The sequence below is a fragment of the Aricia agestis genome, chromosome 18, assembly GCF_905147365.1.
Source record: "Aricia agestis chromosome 18, ilAriAges1.1, whole genome shotgun sequence".
Taxonomy (NCBI): Eukaryota; Metazoa; Arthropoda; class Insecta; order Lepidoptera; family Lycaenidae; genus Aricia; species Aricia agestis.
In genome coordinates, this window is record NC_056423.1 from 3,180,828 (window position 1) to 3,204,889 (window position 24,062).

At 38.4% G+C, this 24,062-nt stretch overlaps 1 protein-coding gene across 4 annotated transcripts in view; it reads left to right on the forward strand.

Annotated features, from left to right (window-relative positions):
- LOC121736273 (LIM domain only protein 7) overlaps nt 1–24,062 on the forward strand; it is a 174,359-nt gene that overhangs the window by 144,617 nt on the left and 5,680 nt on the right. For 2 of the 4 annotated variants that reach the window (XM_042127363.1, XM_042127364.1), the window contains 8 exons: nt 10,528–10,660; nt 11,136–12,731; nt 14,891–15,166; nt 15,753–16,076; nt 16,777–16,905; nt 19,171–19,221; nt 21,496–21,893; nt 23,463–23,586. In XM_042127363.1, the coding sequence (XP_041983297.1) occupies nt 10,528–10,660; nt 11,136–12,731; nt 14,891–15,166; nt 15,753–16,076; nt 16,777–16,905; nt 19,171–19,221; nt 21,496–21,893; nt 23,463–23,586 (3,031 nt within the window). The remainder of the gene's footprint in view (nt 1–10,527; nt 10,661–11,135; nt 12,732–14,890; nt 15,167–15,752; nt 16,077–16,776; nt 16,906–19,170; nt 19,222–21,495; nt 21,894–23,462; nt 23,587–24,062) is intronic. The other 2 variants (XM_042127366.1, XM_042127365.1) reach the window with 2 other exon arrangements.

The following is a 24,062-nucleotide window of genomic DNA, read 5'->3' on the forward strand; positions in this document are numbered from 1 at the left end:
ACTAAGTAAATTAATAATAATAATAAATGACGTAAATTCGTTGGATTTAGCAACCCATCCTGCATAACAACAGTAGAAATGGAAAAAAATCGACATACTGACACATTTTATCGACAAAATGGCGGATTTCCGTTGTCTAACTGTCACTTTGTCTATTCTTCCGTAGAAAGAAACCGTTTTTATGGTGACCATGCTAAGCCTGCTGAGCTACATTTATGATTTAGATCACAATTCACAATGAATTAGTGATGATTTGAACCAGACATACGCGAAGAACGCAAAGGACAGAAAAATTTACAGCTATGTGTATGAAATATCTGTTATATCTTCATGAATTCGTTCAAAGCTTTAAAGGAAACAGATAGGAACGAAAACGAAATACTTGAGAGGTGTCAACTGGCAAGGGACTACCGGATGGTACGAAGTTATAAAAAAACAAAAAAAAAGAGAGAGACAGAGAGAGAAACACGCGCTACCGCACGGCTTACAACTATAGAATTTTTGCTCTAGTTGTAATATACCGACACTTTTGTGTTACAACTTTTCCGTCTAGCCCCCTTTCGCAACGGGCGATAAGGAACTTCGTTCGAAAAAAACAATCTAGGTTGCTGCTCCATGACCCCTGGAGAGTGCTGAGTGATGTAGCAGACATCCATCAGTCTTTTCACAGTTTCACCACCAGCAGGGGGTGAAAATAATTGCGAGCTTGCTTTCCCGTAAAAAATACTTTTTTTATAGCGAACTACTGTTTTTATAGTGAACGTTCACTATAATAAAGTGCGTCTAACTGTGTATAGCATAATATTATATTATGTAGGATGGTAAACTTATTCTAGAATGCGGGTTTTTAACCTGCTTTCAGAAGCTGACATGCAATGCTAAAGTAGTTTAGATACTCAAAAATCTGTAAGGAACCCGCTTTTGACTGACTTGACTCGAGTACAACATACTCTGCATACTAGTCACCGTAACCAGTACTTAACCTATTCTGGTTATACGTATAGTCAACTAGATGACGCGGACGCTCGCAACTACGTTGCGCTAAAATTCGTGCGGAAACCGTACTTTTTGGGGACATATTAAGTATCATATTATTAGGGCTGCCATCACCTGAATTGCCATCGCCGGTCAGGCACGACAAAATTCGCGGACATGTGGCCGAAATATGGTTATTTCCCCGGACACCTCGTTCGTGCCAGAAAAGTGTATGCTTAGCGAATGTTTATCTTCTGTTTATTGCTTCATGACTAAAGTTAAATTTCTCGCAACAAAAGTGTCCGGATTTTACCGGGACGCTTTTCAAAAACCTGGCCGGACGCTCCCCGGACGCCCTTCAAAGTAGGACAAATTCGGGGAAATCCGGACGGATGGCAGCCCTACGTATTATGTCCGTTCCCGAGACTCAAGGTATCTCCATACCAAAATTTCAGCTCTTCAAAATTTCTGCTTTCAGTTCGGTTAATAGGTTTAACGGTTTGGGTGTGAAGAGGTAACAGACAGACACTTTCGCATTTGTAATATTAGTATGGATGTTAGACCAGCATAACAGTCAAGTAAAACGATCGCATGCTGATGATGATGATGAGAAATTGTGGTGTAAGTACCTACGTGACCACACGACCGGAGAATCGTGGATTTTCGCACGAGCGGCGCGTGCGCATTCTTTGATGTTTCGGAGGTATGCGTGTACATCTGTTACGTGAAAAATGTGAGAAAAAATTGTAACGGGTCGTACGTTGGCTTGACAAAAAGCGAGGAAAAGTCTGTTTAACTCCCAAAATTAAGGCAAATTCCGTACATGATAAGTGTTAATTTTTTTATTCGCCCCCTAGATTTTAAAAATTCAACCCTCTATCCTACTTATAATGACGGGATTAAAATTACTCATAACGATAGACTAGGTTTGAAAATCTAATACTTCAACGATAACTTGCCATTTAGCCGAGACGTTTTCTTTATCGTTTCTTTATAGAATCACATATAAAAATGTATGGAGTTGACATAAGCGTTCGATAATATGAACTATGAAGTTGACGTTTGAGTCGTGTATGTTAGGGTTGCTGAGGATTCCTCTTCCGCTTCCTCATAATGAGGAAGTTTCGCAATATTTTGGGTTCCTCAACCGTTACCGCATCCTCATAAATAAAAATAAAAAAATCCTCTTCCGCTATCGCTTCCTCAAAATTTAAGAGGAATTTATGAGGAATTTCACTGCACATGCGCATCGCGTATCCAATCATGGCAACGCACACGCCAGAGCCAGAGAATTGTATAATTCACTCTTTTTTTTTTTGTGTGCGTTGTTGTGTATGTTTAACCTGGGAAAATTAAGAAATTCAGACCGAATAATTCGTGTAGTTTTGAAAGTTGGTACAGTTGTTCCTAAAGGTGTCCAGATAAATATACTAAAAGTCTCCGAGGGTGGGACAAGAGCCGGCGGTGTTGGAGGGGGGAAGGCTCTTCCTGAAAATAATAAAAAATAAATAAAATAACACGAAAAAACTACACGAATTATTCGGTCTGATCGTTGATTTTGAAACTAATTTTCTTAGACTAGTTACTGAACCTTAATTGCTGGACCGATTTTGATGATTCTTTATAGTGTGTGTTTTGAGAATGGCTTAGATTCATAGTTTGGTCTTTTAATTAATTTTTGTGTAATGTATGTACCTAGTTATGTACAGACAGAACAAAGACTTTTGGGTTGGGTCCGCTAGTATTTATAATTTCCTATCATCCTCTTTCTCATCCGCTTCCTCTTCCGCTTCCTCATCCGCATCCTCTTCCTCAAAAAATATCCTCTTCCTCATCCGCATCCTCTAAATTTGCGCGTGAAAATTCCTCTTCCTCCTCCTCTTCCTCATAATCACTTCCTCAACAACCCTAGTGTATGTCAATAAAGAAGCTATACGGAAAACGTCTTGGCTAGGGGTTCTGAACTTCTGGTACTGTGGTTGATAGTGATGAATGATGATGATTCGCAAAACTTGTATGCTATTGTATAAACGAGTTTAAAGAAAGTTATTGATGGTGTATGTAATATTATTGGAATAGCCACATACGTTACCTCATTCTTGTTTATTTATAATAATTACGTGTCAATTGTCAAGCTACTACGTGGTTTGACGATTTTACTTCTAGGTGTTTCGGTGTGATAAATAAAATCTGTCTATGCCTTTAAAGGAATAGACAGATTTTAATGTTATTTAAAAAATTATTCACAAATCACAACCACTATGTCTCTTCCTGTCTCTCAAAGCATCCCCAATCCCCATGACAATTTACATCTAAATCGGTTCAGCCGTTTGAACGTGAAAAGCTACGAATTACGACAAAGACACATTTTTGCATTTTTAATGCTTCAACTTCCAAGCGGCCACATGCGGCCGCGATGAGCTATTGTGTCTAGATTTTTCACGATCGAAGGATATTGGTAAGGATTCCACCTCCGTTAGAGTTACAAGGCTTTAAAAATGGGGGTAGCAAACTGAAGAAAACTAATACCATCACAATATTGTCAAAATAAATTTTGGTGTCGTTTTTGGGTGAAAAAACTCAAAAATCAAAAGAACTCGTTTTGGGGTGAAAAAAATTAAATTTCAAAAGTTTTTTAACCCCGCCATTTTGTGAAGAATCAAGAGTAATTTGCGAGCAAATTGATTCGTGACCGCGCGCCGCTGCGGGTTCGAGTCCCGGCACGATCCCGCATTCCCAGGAATCGCAATTTTGTACTTACCTATGTTTTCTATAAATAAACCTGGATATTTTAAAGAAAAAACTCAAGTGTGTTCCAGTAGAACAAATTACGATTGACGAATCAGGGGCCGTACCACGAAACTGTTTTAAGACTCAAACAATCGAACGAAAATGCCGCTTCCTACAGACCACTCGTACTCTAACAAACGTGAAATCAGAAATGACGTTGTTAGAGCAGGGCGCAGCATTCTCTTTCGATTGTTTGAGTCTCAAAACGGTTTCATAGTAGGCCTACTGTTGATTTTGATACCTCTAATGGTCAAATTCAACAAGCCGTTTCGGCTGTAGTGCGTGCCAAAGAAATGAACATACATACAATCATAAATGTTACCCTCCTAGCGTAGTTGCAAACCTTCTCATCCTTTGCAGGTAGAACTTTTAAACACGAGACTCTGAATGGGACGAAAGACTGAAATGGTTTTTTATTTGCTCTCCTTCTCACTTCGAACTACTTCTAATCTTCATACTTTTCTATTATAGCATTGCAACGCAACATCGATCATGGTTTTGACCACGCCAGCGAAGCGAGTTAAAAAAAACTTTAAAATCATACACGCAAGGTTTAATTTCGTTTGATTCATAGTTGCACTGTGTGTGTCTGAGCTTTACGTAAGGAAACGTTTACAATAATTACGCTCACACAAATGGCTATTTGATTACTCGCATTGTGCAAGTGATACATTGATTAGGCGCGAGAAATTGTCTTAATTTCTTCACGAGTAAATAGCTTTTAATATCTTGAGAAATAAGGTCGCTTTTAAAAATGATTGTAGCACCGTATTATAATGATTTTAGGTATCAGTTTTTCGCCAGTGTGTCCACGCGTTTAGTGACGGACGTGATAACTGATGACGTCATCGTAACTGTATTTTTTAAACAGGCCAAACATAAGTTTAATTTAATGAAAAGTTTGAGAGATATCAGATATTATGTTATAAAAATTATGCCTAAATCTTCATTAAACTTAAGTAATCTTTAAATCTGCTGAATGCAGTCGTAAAACGTAACTCTTTAAGTCCTTAAGACACTGAAGTTGCGTTTACTTTAACCATTTTTTTCAGCAGATTTCGACAAGCAGTTGGTTAGTTTGCACTAACCGCTCACTGCTAACAAGTGTCGTGCTTAGCCACAGAATATATATGGCTCGGCCTGTTAGTCCGTGCACGCGTGTGACATTATCAATATTGTGCATTAAGCCTTTCTATTCAAATGTCCAAAAGTGTTACGGCGAAAGTGATTTCACTTCGCGATCGGCAGGATACAGATGATGATGAATGTGTGTAGTTTTAGGCTAGTACCTAGCCGTTCTGGCAGAGTTGCGGTAGGTTCTATCGTACCCACAACTCTGCCTTAAGAGCTCACCTGACTCTAAAAATCAAACATCGTCCTTCTCTCTTCACACTCACGCCCGTCTTTCATATGCCAGGTGAAAAAGGACGGCGCGGAATCATCGCCGAGTTAGTTTTAATTGAATAAAAGACGAACTATAATGATTATGAAAAAAGTGTTTCGATCAAATTTAGGTTTTATCAATACCTTTTTAGATATTGAAAAATATTAAAGAAAAGACAGCAAACTTCGAAGATCCAAGCAAAAATGTGTCTAAAACAAGGTTTTTTGTAAAAAAGAAACTATCGAGCATTTTTTGAGTAATCGTGTTTTCGTCTTGAGCATTTAATCTTTATGAACTGAAGTTACTTGTGTCAAAAAATCAGTTTTCTAGACCTTACAAATTTTGAGATCTAGGTTAAAGTATGTAGTCAAGTTAGGGTCATATGGGCTCTTAAGTGAGTGGAAGAAACATTGGGTTTTAGTGGGTAGACAAGCAGGGAGTTCCAAATACCACGATCGACATCTCCAATTCGCCGGGAATGCGTAATTCATTTCCCCATGTTAAAAAAAAGTACCAAGCCGCTAGGTTATCTGAGTTGTAAAGGGCCACCGGTTTTTGTGCGACCGTAGTAGATTTACGTCGAATGTTTTAAAAGGTGCCGAAGTATATTAAGAGCCCATATGACCCTAACTTGACTACATACTTTAACCTAGATCTCAAAATCTGTAAGGTCTAGAAAACTGATTTTTTGACACAAGTAACTTCAGTTCATAAAGATTAAATGCTCAAGACGAAAACACGATTACTCAAAAAATGCTCGATAGTTTCTTTTTTACAAAAAACCTTGTTTTAGACACATTTTTGCTTGGATCTTCGAAGTTTGCTGTCTTTACTTTAATATTTTTTAATATCTAAAAAGGTATTGATAAAACCTAAATTTGCTCAACACACTTTTTTCATAATCATTATAGTTCGTCTTTTATTCAAGTAAAACTAACTCGGCGATGATTCCGCGCCGTCCTTTTTCACCTGGCATATGAAAGACGGGCGTGAGTGTGAAGAGAGAAGGACGATGTTTGATTTTTAGAGTCAGGTTAGCTCTTAATAGTTGAAACTACGCAACTCCATTGCGCCAAAATTCGTTTATCGCCCGGGAACCGTACATTTTTCCGGGATAAAAAGTATCCTATGTCCTTTCCCGGGACTGAAAGTATTTTCATACCAAAAAGCAAAATCAGTCCAGCGGTTTCGTAGTGAAGAGGTAAAAGACAGACAGACACACTTTCGCATATTTAATGTTAGTATGGATAGGTATTTTAATTTGATTTCCTATGCTTTAAAATTAGTATCATTGTAATCAAAATTAATCATAGTCCACTAAAAACGAACGCGGAGAAATGTCTACAACTTTTTATTATGATGAATTACGACATAGTCTACGAGTTCTGACATTTGCCTTGAAAAATCCGGTCGGACGGGTGTAGTAAAAAGTAGTAAACGAGCGGAGAAGCTATTGGAAAGTGCTATTAGTGCTAATAATTCAGCCGCCATTTTGTATGATAGTGAAATGTTGAAATTGATGGGACCACTTCGTTATCTGAGTATATTCGGTAATATTATGTATTTTGTTATTGCTATCATGATCATCGGCTAGGTTTTTTACTAGAATTCCTTTGTGAATGAGGATTTAGGCTACAATTCCAATTCCATCTTTCAAATTCAAATCGTTTATTTGCTATAAAAGTGGTGAATACAATAGGTAGTAATGATCTTTTTTTTTATGAAATAAGGGGGCAAACGAGCAAACGGGTCACCTGAAGGAAAGCAACTTCCGTCGCCCATGGACACTCGCAGCATCAGAAGAGCTGCAAGTGCGTTGCCGGCCTTTTAAGAGGGAATAGGGTAATAGAAGAGGGTAGGGTAGGGAAGGGAAGGGAATAGTTGAGAGTAGGGAAGGGAATAGGATAGGGGTTAGGGCATTGGGCCTCCGGTAAACTCACTCACTCGGCGAAACACAACGCAACGTTTCACGCCGGTTTTCTGTGAGAACGTGGTATTTATCCGGTCGAGCCGGCCCATTCGTGCCGAAGCATGGCTCTCCCACGTATAAATTTAAATTTTTAAGAACTAACACTTTTAGCTATACAGTATGAAATATCATGCAAATATATATGAATACATCAACATCATACAAAATATCTTTTACGTTAACAATAATCAAATCAAATTTATACTGTATACATTAAAGTCGTTTCTAATAATATCCTTTTTTTCCAACTCAAAAGTAATTAATTGCTCTTATTTCTACTTCCTTGTTGAAGTTGGAGAAAAAAAGAATTGCCATTTTGATATTGTTAATGGTGAAACAAAAATGATGCCTAAAGCCTCTTTTTTCAGTAATCCAGAGTCAATTCTCACATTTTACTTGGTCTTAAAACCCTGAAACCCTTCTATCTAACCCAGAGGTTCCCAAACTTATTTTGTCTACCGCCCACTTTAAGAACAAATTATGTTTTAGCGCCCCCATTGTTTCAATTTAAAATGCATCCTGATGAAATAAATCACCCCCCAAGGCTCTACACAACGTCCCATTTTTTTTCTGGGTCCCACACATAACCTAACCTAACCGCAAGTATCAAGCTGACTCCCATTGCGAGCTATTAAATCGTGAAGGCTCTTACTCGTCGGAGGCCAGAGCGATATCAGAGTAGACAGAATGATAGAGTATGCCGACTTAGAACTGATGTTGAAATTTTTAAATTTGACGTATTATGACGAAAATCGTCGCTAGGGTTGTTAACTTGTTACCTACGAATTTAAAACTATGACATATTCGCTGGACGTGTTCCTCTTTGGTCGTATTGTTGTTTGTGTTTTGGCAGATGCGATTAAAATTGTCAGAATCCAATTTTGAAATCTTTATTTTTAATATTTAAAAATAAATTATATCAGCCAGCGCGAGGCACATTCCGTTCATAGTCCTAGTGAAACCCGACGAATTTGACAGATATTGAAACCTGTCCGTCTCTTTGCAGTCGAACTACTGGTAGTTATGTCTATTGTGGCGATATTCCCGTCGCGATCGCCCGCTGACCTTCAGACCTTTAGCGCCCACGAGGGGGCGTTATCGCCTACTTTGGGAAAGGCTGAATTCTAACCTATAGAAAAACTATCATAGATGTCATTTAATCATGATACATAGTCACTATCATAATATTATAATCGTAGACATCATAAACTTGTTTAATGTCGTGAGTTCAGTTTGTAACTATTTTATCTTGTGGACATAGTCCAATGTAGGTGTAGGTCTTGTAGGTAGGTCGAGTAAATAAGTCCAGCAAAATATTTACCGATATCCAGGTTTATCTATAACCATGACAAGGCTATGAGTAACATAGATATTGCTTTTGGTGCGACCTTCTGATATGTTCTAAATTACGTCACGAATGACGAATTCAGTCGAAACTGAATATAGGAATTAGGAATTAAAGTTTCGGTTTACGCAGATCGAATTTCGAGATCGAGTTCACTTTAATAAAAGTAATACTTCAGAATGTGTATTACCGAATCATCTTATAACGAAATCTCTAACTCAAATGCGACAATAATGCCCACCACTTCGTTAGAATTAGATTAATGCGCGGGAACCATACATTCTTCCACAACAAAAACTGTCACATTACGTATTAAGACAGTTTTTTCCTTTCCCGTCTCTTAAAGTATTTCCATAATTTCATCTTAATCGGTTCAGCTACTTAAGCGTAAGGAGGTAACAGACAGACATACATACAGACACACTTTTCATCTCTGGGCAGGGGCGCCAAAATACCAACTGCTCCTTCTGGATCGTATCCAACGAAGGGCTGCTCGAATTGTTGACTGCCATAGTGTTTCAAACAGCTTGGACCCCCTGGAATTACGCCGAGATGTAGCTTCACTCTGCATCCTCTATCGGTTGTATCACGGGGAGTGCTCTGAGGAATTGTTCGGAATCATACCACCTGCAACTTTTCGCTATCGTCCCACGCGAAAAACATACCATCCTCATCACCTTGATGAGTTGCAGTCTTCCACAGTGCGTTTTTCGCGTAACTTTCTGCCGCGCACTGTAAAACTCTGGAATGAACTGTCACCAGCAGTATTTCCGGACCGATACGACCTGCAAACCTTCAAGAAAACAGCGTATTCCCTCTTAAAAGGCCGGCAACGCAACTGCAGCTCTTCTGATGTTGCGAGTGTCCATGGGCGACGGTAGTTGCTTACCATCAGGTGACCCGTTTGCTCGTTTGCCCCCTTATTTAATAAAAAAAAAAACTTTTGCATTTATAGTATTAATAAGGATGAGCTCAATATTATCAAGCATGATTTTGAACCATAAAAAAATTAAATTAAGAAATTTAAAAAAAAAATCCCGCCAAAAAACTTTAAAAAGTAATGAAATATTATATTTTACTGTCTTTAAGTTAAATTTTCCTAAGTGTAAAGTGATATTTTAGTCCATAATGTTTGTCACGGTGTGTCGGGGGACCGCCAATAGTGTCTTTTGCATTTCGTATCGCCATGTCACTGATTGTCTCGATTCGGTTCGTTGTGAACTGACCCTTAAACTATAATGTTATGTGAAATCAATCTACATTAGCGGTCCCCCGACACACCGTGACAACAATTATGGACTTAAATATCACTTTACACTTAGGAATTATTTAAACTTAAAATCAGTAAAATATATTATTTTATTACTTTTTAAAGTTGTTTGGCGAGGTTTTTTTTAATTTCTTAATTTAATTTTATTTCATGCTTTTTAAACTTGTGTTGGTTATAGTCCAGAATAATTCCTATCAACAGGATCATATTATATCCCAACGAATACCATCTAGGAATGTCCTTTTGGATGAGGCCGTCAATATGAGTCCAAACATGAAACTCCACTTTGGATTCATATGGAGCAAAAATTTATTGGTTATCTACGTCTTACTAGTTGTCGCAATTAAAATGAGCCCAAACACGAAACCATTGCTCTTAGTTGGTGAGGAGCTGGGTATCCTATTGATTACCAGGTGATGCTGCAGCACCAGGTCAACTTTCCATTAATGTGTAAATATTCATAAATGCGTGACATTTATGAACTAGAATGCAATAAAGCCCACCAAACGACTCCAAGTTTTCTAATCGGCTCTTCACGAACCAGATGAACCGCGATTTTTCAGCACGGAGCAGGCTGATGATGATGAACTATAGCTAAGAACACTCTCAATTAAGTCGGCTTTCAAACAAAAAAAAACTAGATCAAAATCGGTCCACTCGTTTGGATGCTACGATGCCACAGACAGACAGACCGACAGACATGCACGTCAAATTTATAACACCATTCTTTTTTGTCGGGGGTTAAAAATTGAAAATAACTCTTAAGATATTAACCATAGCATCTATTGTTCCAGAGCTGGTCGAAGAAGGCGGAACCCTCTGGCGCTGTATACGGAGGACGACGGCCACGACCTCAGCGACCTTGGCATCGGCACCTCCAGCACCAAGAGTAGCCTGAGCGAGGACACAGACAACCACAGCTTGGCGGTGAGTAGAGTCCAGAATTCAAAATGCGCTATTCGACTCCGATTCGAAAACTTCATCAAATAAACGCTCGTCGTGCTAGGCATTGACTAATCGCACGGTAATGCATTCGATTCGAACGAAAATTGTAAATCGTCCTACAAAATAGCCAGGGAAATAGAAACCCTGAAGGATGGAATGGCTCTAAATAGAGCAAAGATCTCCTTAGAATGTTCGTCATTTATGTTAGGTACAGTCTGTACGATGTTGCCACTTTTTAATTTCTTGACTTTCTTGACGGACTATAGCTTATGACTTTACTGAGGCAATATATCATATTATTTTGTTACAGCGCATTGCACTCTGGATTTGAAAGTAAATAATATCGTTAAAAAAAATTAAGTAAACGCTCATAACTCATAAAACCAAAACAAATCTTTTGAACAATAGCGTTAATGGTTAAAGGCTGTAACCAATAATGTAATTCCTTTGTTTTCAGAGCGACGGGATGGATCTCGACAAAAACCATTCGGACGTGGACAATCTGTCAACCTGCGACAACAATCGGAAGGTCGGCTCGAGTGCCAACGAATACGACACCTGTACGACCACGACTATCAGTTCCCCGGAGCCCGAGGAATACACATACGAGGGAGCTATAGAGGGATACAAATCGAGAATCATCTCGCAAACGAATAGTAGCGTAATCAAAACTGTCGTTAATAATAATAAAGAGAAATACATAGACAAAACGAACGGTGATATAAACAAAATAAGAACATCAGTGAGCAACATGTTCGAAGCGAAACTAACCTCGCTCCAGCAGGACGGAGGATTCGACACCAAAAATAATAACGCAAAGAAGGACCTGCCAAAAGTAGATATTCACAAGCGAAGGGAACAGTTCGAGAGGGAGAACTCGCAGGAGTCGCAAAATAATAAGAAAATACCCGAAATAAATAACAAAAGGTCGATTAAAGATAGACTGTCAAGTTTAGAAAAGCTTACAGAGGAGTCACATTTACAAAAATCTACGAGGGACCTCGATAAAATATCGGCAGAAGTTAAACCTTTGAAAGAAAGGTTGTCGTGTCTCGAGAAGGTGAAAACCTCCGAGCCTGAGAAAGTAAACAGGCTTTCAAACGGAGACTTGAGTAAAACAAAGTCTCTAAAAGAAAGACTCTCGAGTCTAAAGTCACAAAATGAGGATGATATAAAGATTACCAAAACGGAGGTCAAAGAAGTGTCCGTTAGTCTGAAAGAACGTCTGTCGAGCTTGGACGCAGCTAAAAACAAGGAAATACCGAAAATTGCGATCGAAGAAGAAATATTGAGCAACGCGAAGACTGCAGCAAACGAAACCAATCAGTTTAGTGATGAAATGTACGATACTTCATTGAAACTGAACTTGGCTGGCATAGAAAACCAGATGCAGAGCTTCTGTCGTTCCCTCGATAGCTTAGACATAAACGGTCAGTCGTCGCCAAACTCCTTCGAAAGAGTCCAGAGTCTGGAAGACTTCGATTGCGCAGAGCTGCAGCACAACACAGCCGTGAGCGACATCGAGACGGAGGACAGCGGCATCCACACCGCGAGGGACTCTGCTCCAGCAGACGATATCGCAGACTTAACTCAGGTAGCTTCACCCATCGGAGAACCTATGATCGAGGTGTCCGAGTACGAGTCGTCAAACGAAGACAGTGGTGTGCCCCACATGTCCAAAATCGACGAACCCGCTCCAGAAACCCACAAGGTGACGGACAAAGTAATCGTCGAAGAAACCGAGGACCAAGACACCAAAATTGAAAACAGCGATAGCAGCAACTACGTCCAAGCCGTGTCGCAGCCAGAAGAGTGTAGTGTTACTGAAGAAGTGACGGAAATACAAATGGACAAAGAAGATGAAGATACCTTAAAAAGTGTGGACAATCAGGACTCCAGTGTAAGTGTGAACGACGTGTCCACTGCATCGGATGGTGATACTGTAGTGTTTGAGGGGAAGATGACTATACACTTGGATCTGAATGAGATATGCAATAGAAACGGTGCTGGTGAAACTAACGAAGCTACCGAACCTAACAAAAGCATGCCAATGGTAACTGTCTCTAATATTACTACTACTAACATTTCACCAAAGAATTCCATTAAGCCGCTAAATACTAACACTAAAACGCTAACGAACAGTAGAGATACTAACTCAGTGAATCCCATTACTCATGTTGCTCCTCCTGTTTCATGCGCCGACGATGTAGCGGTAAGTAGCTCGCAGGACGCTAACCCATTCTGGCAGAAGCGTAACAAGCGATGTTTAGAAACCAACAGACGCAAAACAATACTACTGATCAATAATAAAAAGTCTTCCAGTTCTAGGGACGAATAATCACGACCTAAGTTAAAGGTTAAAGGCCTAATTTTTATGATCTCTTAATTTTCATAAAAGTTTTGGTATTTTAAACATCGTAGCATAAGTAACCCAGTAACTATTATTTAACTCCTCAAATTCACGGGGTCGCGCACAACTTTTAAATGGGGTGAAAATGGAAGGGGCAATCGGCGCATGTGTATGAATCTACCACTAACATGAACTATCAATAACGTCTCACCATCTGATTGCGATCAACCAATAACGACCCGTCTGATCACTTATCTACCAATAGCGTGTCGCCTCTTCCCGTTCGCCCCGCCCACTCATTACCCCACCAATGCGCATTCCCCTTTCATTTTTGCCGACCGATCTTTAAGTTGTGTCCGACTTATGATCATAGCGGTATAGTTATAGTCAAGGATACAGGGTAAACTAGTGCCCAGACATTGTAGCCCCTTTATACTCATAGCATTATCTCGAATTGTAAATTCATTGGAAATATATGTTACATCGTTAAGTATGGGTTTTATTTATTTATGTATATGTCGTTAAAAACGCAGCGAGTCATTAACGCTAATCTATTAGATTTAATTTTATATTTATTTTAAAATTAACTATTAGTTTTTGAACACATTTTTGTTTTTGCAATAGGATATATTACTGCAATGTTTTTATGCTAGAGGCATCACCAGTATATACTGTAAACAAATTTTTGTTCGACGTTCGACAAAGTTTCTTTCAAAATACTGATATGACGTGTGCGTCGGATTTTGGCTGGATTACTTACTGTATAGGCCTGTATTCACTTTGATTAGTGATAAGTGCAGGTGATTAGTAATCAGGAGAAAGGAGGTGTAGACAGCGACTGATTAGAGCAAGTCCTTTCATTTCTCCTAATCACTAATCGCCTGCACTTGCACTAATCAAAGTGAATACAGGCCCTATGTGCTAGTAGCGTAGTAAAAGGAAGGGAAGTAAGTTATCTTCATACAAAGGCACCGCGCGCGGCTTGTATGTGTGCGCCATAGTATCAATGCGTCGCCACGTACGGCACACAACAAAATCTCGGCCAGTTGACGTCGACGCATTGATACTATGGCGCACACATACAAGCCGCGTGCGGTGCCTTTGTATGAAGATAACTTACTTCCTCTCCTTTTACTATGCTAGTAGCGCCCTCTGCTCATTGCGTAATATTCCCTATTACGGAGTAAAGACTCTCTGCTACCTTAACGCAAATGAACTATACTCACAATAGAATCACTGTTGATATCTTATCTTATCTAAAGCAAACTCGCTGTATCTCAGTAGTGGGATGACGCTCGTCTAAGCATCATGTTATAACTAATACTTTGCTGGTGATGGTATAACAAGGTAAGAAATATCAAGCCCAGTTGCACCAGCCTTGTATCGTATCTCCCTCGTTCATTGCAATGTGTGTAATCGTGATCATGCTATCTTTGTCATTCGCTGAGTGTGTGAGGGAGAAAGCGAGCAAGACTGGCGCAGCGGGCTAGTAGTGTTGCTTTTGCATTTTGCTATTGTCATGCTTGTTGTTCATTTTGTTACTGTTTTCTTTGATATATTGATTTGTTACTTGACTTGATTTTGCATGTTCTATAATTTTTTATCCAAATTGATATTTAAGGTTTAGTTAAATACGAGCAAGGCGACAATGTTTTAGTGATACAAAGTTGGTAAAGCATCTTCACGCTATTTTACATATTTTAATTTTTGTATTACTTTTAAGCATTGCCGCTTATCGTCTCGTTTCGATGTCTAATTCTAAGTTTAATTTCGAATTAAACTATTACCTAGTGCACGGTAAATAACTTGCATGCATCTATGTTTATACTAAGCTACAAATCTAAACTGATTTTTCCCCATAGGTAATAGATGCGTTAGAGCTAGCGTTCAAAGAACTAGACTCGGAAGAAAGCGCCAACGTCACCATGGATAAAAGTCCAGAGAAGTCGTTGCTAGATTTTGATGTGGAGAAGAAAGTTTCAGTGACTCCTCTGTACGAGAACGCGGATATCTTCTTCAAGAACCCTGAACCGGAGGCGTTCCCGTTGGATCTACCAACGAATGCCATGGAACCGCCCAAGGAAAAACCACCGCCGCCGCCCATGGAAGAAAATGGGGAAGATGAGCTACTTGGCAACGTGAGTATTTACCTGCCTTAAAAGGAGTGGGTTTTTCAAGTGTATGTGTGTCTCGCTACGCTGTGGAGTCTAAACTTGTCGATTTTGAGGTTTGAAAGATAATTTGTTACTTCAAAATGAACGGTTCCCGCTAGGTAAACCAATTTATACCTTGTACTATTGAGGAAATTGATTCCTAGGGAGTTGACAGACCAACGTCATTTGGTCGGATCATGTCCATTCAATGTTAATTAAGATCTGTCGGCTGGGTTTGACGTAACGCGACTAAACTACGTAGGTCCCCCATCTGCATAGGAATCAACTTCTCTGATAGTACCTTCCTTGACGTTTTGTCTTTGTTACATGAATATTATAATATTAGCAATACGATAAGCCGACACCCTTTTACGTTTTCTTCTTGGTCGATATCAATAAAATTGGCAATAGATACTCTGGGACTCAGTAAGGGACACAGGATGAATGATGAATGAAGTGATATAGAGAAGACAGTTTCGTTAAATATTAACATAGGGGAAATGTTGGTTGGTACGGCGTAATATAATGTGAATGGCGCGTTAAATATTAATGAAAATTTCTTCAATTCCAGGGTAACTTCAAACACACGAGCTCAGCTCGGCGCATCAAGAAGGAGATTCGCAACAAACGTACCAGCTTCCTCGGTATAGAAGGAGACGACAGCTACCTGGATGTAGACCTGCAGCTCGCCCCGCGCCCCGACATCACATCCTTCCTCCAGGAGGAGACGAAGATAGAGAAACTCCTCTACAAGAAGACTCTGTCTCACGACATGGACGCAAAGCTCAGAGACAGCAGAGACTCGGGAGTGGACGTGGACAGGGGACCGTCGGCGGAGGCCTGGTATAAGCCCTCGCCGGAAAACTCCACGTCGCACAGTAGACAGAATAGCGAGGTATGTGTTAGGTTTGCAAGGACTCGTCGCAAAGTTGACCATTAGCTGTGTTCAAGTTTTGTAATATTATGTACTAGCGACCCGCCCCGGCGTCGCACGGGTATAAAATATATTATAGCAACTGAACAAATGATTAAAATCGATAGCCTATGATCCTTTACGTGGTCTACTTCTTATCTGTGCCATAACATGAAAATTGCTCCAGTAGTTCGCGGGATAAGCCCTTTTAAATAATTTCCCTCGTTTTTTCCACATTCTCCTATTAGTCTTAGCGTGATAAAATATTTGCATATAGCCTTCCTCAATAAATGGGCTATATAACACTCAAAGAATTTTTCAAATCGGACCAGTAGTTCATGAACTACTTGTCCGATTGCATGACAAAGTCATTTTTTCACCGATATTCCTATTTTTGAATGGTTCTTCACTTACCAACAAGAAAAAAAAATTCGTCATGTCTATTCTAAAATGCGGCGCGTTCGGCGCGTGCGTGCTGATAAATGTGCGATCACCTTAAGTGAAGTCCTTTTAATGCTAATTATGATCTTCTCAAATATTGTATCTCTCTCCACGTTGGCCAAAAACGGAACAATACTGCAGATTATGATCTAATAGAAACATATAAATCAAAAGTAGCTAATAATAGTAGTTACTTTAATTATTGATCTAAAACACTAAAGTAACCAATATCTCATTTCAGCCTTATACCCAAGTGACATCAGATGAGGAAGACAAGACCTTCACCAACAACCTCACGGACAAACTGACTACGCTGTCCACGCCGGAAGACAACATAGACAACCTAGACAAGAAGCTACAGCAGCAGCAGGTAAGCTCGGAATAGCAGCCAGATACTAGCTAGATATTAGATCCAAGGTCTAGGTATAATGTCGTAGTTTAAATTCTATACCACGTAAGTCATTTTAGGAATTTTTCAGGGGAGATAAAATCCAAGTAATCTAATAAAAACATGACTTACATTTTGTACTTAAAAAAGGTTTTGCAATTTTTGAAATATACCCAAAGTACAAAATGTAACTTACATCATGTCTATAACAAATTAGTTGGTTTTTGGCTCTCCTGCAAAGTTCCAAAAATGGCTTACGTAGTGATAGAACTTAAAAGACGATATGGCGTCGCAGCGCACGTAGATTTTGGTAGACCTATCGCTACAATATTAACTATAATACACTATCTCTTTAACTATAATACACCATGCCTGGTGAGACATGTTCAATACTTAAGGAGAGTACTCTGTACTCAATTCTCATTATAATTATGTAATAAAATTAGGTAATTATATTTTTTTCCAATTTCCCAAAAATAATCATTTACGCGGCTAGGCAAGTAGGCATACTATGCGGCCGGCGCGGCGGCGTGCGCCACCAAAGAAACACCGCGCTGCTACCCTTCCCGCGCGCGGTGTCCATGCGTTGGGTAACTAATTATTTAACTTTAAGCTACATTTACTCAGTGATCAATTGATATTATTTTTTATATTTTTTTTCATCTAATATAATAGCCAAATATCACATCCTTGAGTTTTGAACATGTCTTACCAGTCGCGCAGTATATTATCACAGTTGAAAACCGAGATAGCAGAATATGCGAGTAAAAGAGATAGTTGATGAGTCAATGTAAGAACTACGTGCTCTGCGACTAGCTAGGATACTTAAAATAGGCAAGTACTAAGTACTAATTAAGGTGTAAACACACTAGGTACCTTACTCGCTGCGCTTTTTTTTTTCATTAAGTAAGTACATATGTATACTGCTAGTTCAGTTTAAGGTGTAAACATATTATTTTAGTAGTTGAATCGCAGCGTTTAGTTTTCTTTCTTTCTGAATGTTTTAACGATCTCTTTGGTTCATTAGAATTGTAGAATTGTATTTTTCTTTGTATTTTTTTTTCATATTTTAGGCATTATTGGCCTTAAAAGACTGTTCTAAATTGAGAGGCTAGGATTTAGTTTTTACTTATTTCATTCGTAGCGCGAATTAGAAAGATACTGCAGAAACAAAATTCTGACAGCGTTAACAATACCTACTTCTTTATTCTGCCTTATACACATTTATTGATAAAAGCACATAAAAGAGTCATATTTTCGAAGAAAATATTATTTATTTTCAAATATTTATTTTTAATTTGAAAACTCTGAAAAACGAAAGCTGGTATATCTTATGTTATTCAACGTCTAACGTTGTCTCGATAAAGGTTTGCTTGCGTTTTGTTTCGTGCAGTATGTCGCTACCCTAATGTTATAGCAAATAATGCTTGATATATCTTCAAACTCTTTGCTCGGTCAAACAGTTGTAGAAAGATTGCTAGATGTATATACAGAGTATATTAAATATTCTAGTACGGATAGTATACTGATTGCCAAATGTTAAATCTATATTAAAAGCTTTAGTAGTAGTCATGTAGTTCCTAAACTATTTAAGTTATTTAAGATTGGTTATGGGATGCTTCTAATCATGTTTAAAATATTTCGTCTAAATTAACTCGGTAAAGGATATCACTTGGCTGCCATAACTTATTATAATACTGCTTTCTAATGCTTTTACTATACTTTCCTATGATTAAGTATGCGGTAGATGTTATTCTTATGTACCTAAATAAATACTATTTATTATATTATCGCCTTTTATTTGCACACCTATGTAAATAATGTTCATATGCATGTCATGTATATAATATGCAGTATATGCTAAATGTTATAACCAACAAAAACTATTACACTTGTAGAAATTAAATTGTTTTATACACTGGCCTTGCTGTACCGAAATGTAATTTGATCTTAATAATTTTAATCCCTGGATCTTCAACCCCTTTTTTGTAACGTCGTTATGAAAAAAGAGTTTGAAAATTTAATTTTTTAAACAACTTCTATTTTTTTACTAAACCATTGATGTTGTGTTGTTATTTATGGTATATTATGTAATTTCCTTTTTATGTCACCATGAACATATTTTCTTGGTAAAAAACAAAGCACTTCTGCAAAAACAAGACTTAATAATATATAGTATCAAACATGTGTAATAGTTTATGTGATCCGCCATTTTGTGTGCATAACAAGATGGCCGCCGTGTTGCAGGCGCGCACTAACGTCAGCCCGTCAGCGCACTATGACGATGTCAGCACCAAGGTGAATGTCATTTTGTTGAAACAATTGTCGGCTGTCATACTTTACATTCTTAAACGCGACTTAAAGTTCAAGCCAACATAAATAATATGCATTCTAAACCATAAAGTTAATATACCTAGCGGAATAGGGCCACAATCTCGAGCTGTCAAATGAAACCGAAATTGATTTACGTCTGTGTGTAAAAATTTGTTAACGTATACACTTACACAAGAATCTTTCTAAGATATTAAATTGTCAACATGCCTGATAAGTGCCCACTGGACAATCAAACAGATGAAAAAAAATTGTTTCTGCTGTCATGTATCACACGTCTCTTTTTACCACGCAGTGTTACTGATAGTGACATCTCTCTTGCTCAGGCCTTTGTTTCTCTATTCCGCTAGGTATATTTAGTTTCTAAACCTACCCACATTGCAAACCTACAAGTCTGTTTTGGTGCGTCTTTAATCAGAACTAATGCTGTCATATTGTGAAATATCCCTTCAGGAAATGACTTTGACAGGACAGTAACTTTAGATACGCTCTTTCAAAGTCGTTCAAGCTTTATTTTCATATTGTGATAAAATTATTATCACTGGTTTAATTTTGAGTGTGAACTGGGGCCGTAGCCAAAGTCCCTTTCGTTAAAAACGATGACGAAAGTCGTTATCAAAATGTATGGGATTCGACATTATAGTCTTCGATATGAACTGTAGATGGAGGAGAACTATCTTATATGGGGGATATTTGACAAAGTGTCCAGCTGTACGCAGTAAATAACAGTTGAAAAATCCTCCAAGAGTGGCGCTAGCTGCAGCAAAGGGTATGGAATGAATGTAGCCGTTGGCGACATTTTGTCATGCGACATAAATTGAAGTAAGCCGAATAGCCGAGTCACAGAATTACTGGGTTAATACCAATATATTTTGAAAAATATAACCTAAAATAGCTGAAATAAAAGCTGCTAAATGATTTAAAATTTACCCTGTTGCTACTGTAGCGCTACCCTAATTTAACGCATTTCAGCGGACACTTTTTACATACAGTCTACAGAGATAGTTCTCCTCCATCTACACTCCATAGTCTTCGAAAGCGAAATGTCATTTAGCGATGACTTATGACAAACCGCATACATTTTGATAACGAATTTCGTCATCGTTTTTAACGAAAGACACTTTGTCTAAGGGGGCTGTTTCTCTTTCATAACGATGTATCTAGCCGCCAAAATATGCTTGTAGGTCTAATGAGGCTCCTCGAGTCTTCGCTTAAGTGACTAAACTGCCTCTTAATTTAAGCAGCGTTTGAGAATGCATAAGATTTTTAATCTCAGCCAGTAGCAAGCTAAACTCTGTGTACTAACCAGGACCAAGTGAATAACAACTTTACTGACTGAAATTATAAATCTAAGTATACTTTGAAAGTTTACATACATTTTGAACATCTAACCATTTACCTACTAATAAAAAGTATGCCTGTGTATGTTCACATTACAGATATAGTTAGACAATGTTTTTTCTTTGTCTGTTAAGGACGCTATCACATTTTTCACAAATATCAGCGATTTTCAGGTACTATTTTAAAGAATTAGGAGTCACACTGCGAGGATATTTTGGTTACAAATGAAAGATAATATATTCATCTCCACAAAATTTTATGGTGTAGACATAACATTTTTATAGCCGCATACAAAATTTTCACATAAAAACGTTTTAACCATCACAATAATCGCAAAATATTAAAAAAATTGGGTTTGATTAGGTACCATTATAGCTAAATACACTGAACTAAGGAAAATAAATATACAAAAAAATTGTTGCTTATTTAGTCCCTTGTACGAAATACGAATAGCTTAATATTTTATATAAAAATAAATAACATTTCCATTTATAAGAAAAATAAGAAACGCTCTCAAATTTCTTCATACATTTTCGCCCTACCAAGAACGTGGCGAGCTCGAGCGTCGTAACCGCCACTGTACAAGGCGCGCTGATATTGAATGTTATTTTAATGTCCTTAACGTCGATATTCGTACTGACCTGCTAATTTTTGTAATAATTTTTGTGATAGCGTCCTTAAGCGAGTTTTTTTAACTTATCAGCCAAGGAGAGAATGAACAACTATACACAGCGTTGATACCTTTGTTAGTAAGGTTTATCTCATTTCTAATACACCTTATCTGTTTTGTCCGCTAGATTTGCCACTGTAAAGATTATAACAGCCGATAATTGTTGCTTATTAACACACTGATTACACTTAACACTTGCTGACTCAACAACTTTAACATTCCAACAATAGGAGGTTTTACGTCTGGAGAGAGAACTACTGCAACTCGAGCAAGAGGAATTGAAGAGACAGAGGGAGAATCTTCTTCGAGACCAGAACAGAATCATCCAGAAGTCCGTCCAGGATATCTCCTCCGTGCCAGAACAGAGGACGCAGAAGAACCCGGAGTATAGGCATTCGATGCCCAATCTTCTTCTAAGCGAGAACTTCTCCGTCCAAAAGCCAATCTTGGATGAGAATAAGCGGAAGCCGTTTGTCTCCGAGGAGCACATTCAGAGCCACTTCGGCGTGGAGGAGAGCCGAAAGGTGCTGTACGAGAAGCCGCAGCCGAAGCCGATCAGGCCCCCTCAGCCGATTTTACCTCCCAAGCCTAGGAGCCGGGATTCCGTGGAGAGAGAGATGTTAATGAGGTGAATATTATATTTTTTTAGTCCGGTCACGAAGTAAAAATTTGTTTATCGATCCATCGATAGTTTGTCGCACGCACGCACGCAAAGGTAATGCGTGCGTGTGGAAAACTTAAGTTTAATATAAAATATAATATTAGATACTTACGGTCTTACCACAAAAGATTTAAACATCTATTGAACAGTTATTTTGAGACCCTGTACTGAATTTTTTTCTAATCAACTGTTCAACAGGTGTTTAAATGTTTGACCTATATAGTTAATACATTATATTGCATGCAAGCGATCGTGAGCTAATCAAAAGCCCACTAAAGTAGCTTTTAACGGGTACTAGCCCCCACACATTCCCATAAAAGTACTGTGTCGCCAGGACAAATTGACTTATAAGTAACTAGCTGTTGCCCGCGACTTCGTCCGCGTTACCATAGTAGATCACATCCCAAGTATTAATTATTGTACAAAAATATTCAATATACAGATTGACTTTCCTACGATTTTATTATATATTCGCTTCGCTTGCGTAATTTAGGAATTTCACGCAACCGTACATTTTGCAGCAAAAAATAGCCTATGTCCCTTGACGTGTTCTATTCTTCATGTTTGCCAAATAACATAAAAATTGCTCCAGTAGTTCATAATATAATAAGCAATTTCATATAATTTCCCCCGTTTTTTCCACATTTTCATCTATTTCTTCGCTCCTATAAGTCTTAGCGTGATAAAATATAGCCTATAGCCTACCTCGATGAATGGGCTATCTAACATTGAAATTATTTTTCAAATCGGATAAGCAGTTCCTGAGATGAGCGCGTTCAAATAGGCCCTTTCATATAATTTCCCCGTTTTTTCCACATTTTCCTCTATTTCTTCGCTCCTATTAGTCTTAGCGTGATAAAATATAGCTCATAACCTTTCTCGATCAATGAGATATCTAACACTAAAAGAATTTTTCAAATCGGACCAGTAGTTCCTGAGATTTGCGCGTTCAAATAAGCCCTTTCAAATAATTTTCCCCCGTTTTTTCCACATTTTCCTCTATTTCTTCGCTCCTATTATACTTAGCGTGATAAAATATAGCCTATAGCCTTCCTCGATAAATGGGCTATACAACAGTAAAAGAATTTTTCAAATCGGACCAGTGGTTCCTGAGATTAGCGCGTTCAAACAAACAAACAAACAAACTTCCCAGTTATAATATTAGTATAGATTTCATCATATATCAGATAATGTTAGTTAAAAGTTTCAGTTGACATAACCCGACCAAATTACCTAGCTACGCAATCTACTTATGAATCAACTATGTAGATGACGCCCGCAACTCCGTTACACCAAAATTAGTTTATTGTGTGGGAACCGTACATTTCTCCGGGATGAAAAGTATCCTATGTCCTTTCCCGGGACTCAATGTAACTGTATAGACCATAAGAAGTTTCAGCTAAATCGGTTCAGCGGTTTGGGCGTGAAGAGGTAACGGACAGACAGACACACTTTACCATTTATAATACATATTAATAATATTATAGAGTGAGGATTTATTAAATACAATATGGTAATCTACTTATAACATTACAGAAGCAGTCGCGTATCTTCAGCGGACTACGTGAACGTGGCGCCCTCTGTCCCCGCGCCCCCCGCGCCGCCCGCCGCTCGACAGAGGAGCGACCATTATCACCCTATGTCAAGGCATACGCTCCAGGTACACAATATCTTATATATTTAAACGAGCAATTCTTGTATATATATATATATATATATATATATATATATATAATTGGAATCTCGGAATCGGCTCCAACGATTTTCATGAAATTTAGAATATAGGGGGTTTCGGGGGCGATAAATCGATCTATCTAGCTAGGAATCATTTCTAGAAAATGTCATTTTCATCGGATACCGAGCAAAGCTCGGCCAAACAGCTAGTGTTGTTACTTATTCGAGTCATTGACCCTCCGTTAAAGTTTGCATATTTCTTCGTTTTTTATATAAAACGCGATTGCCTCTGGAGTTAGTGCCGGTTTTAGCACTACCAGTGCCCTGGGCGTTTTGCGTAGTAATAAAAAAAGGGCACCATAGGCGCCCATCTTTGTCCGGTGCCCTGGGCGGTCGCCTAGCTTCGCCTCGTTTCTCCATTTTGACTATAGTATCAGTTGCTCGTTATTGCCAGATATTGTT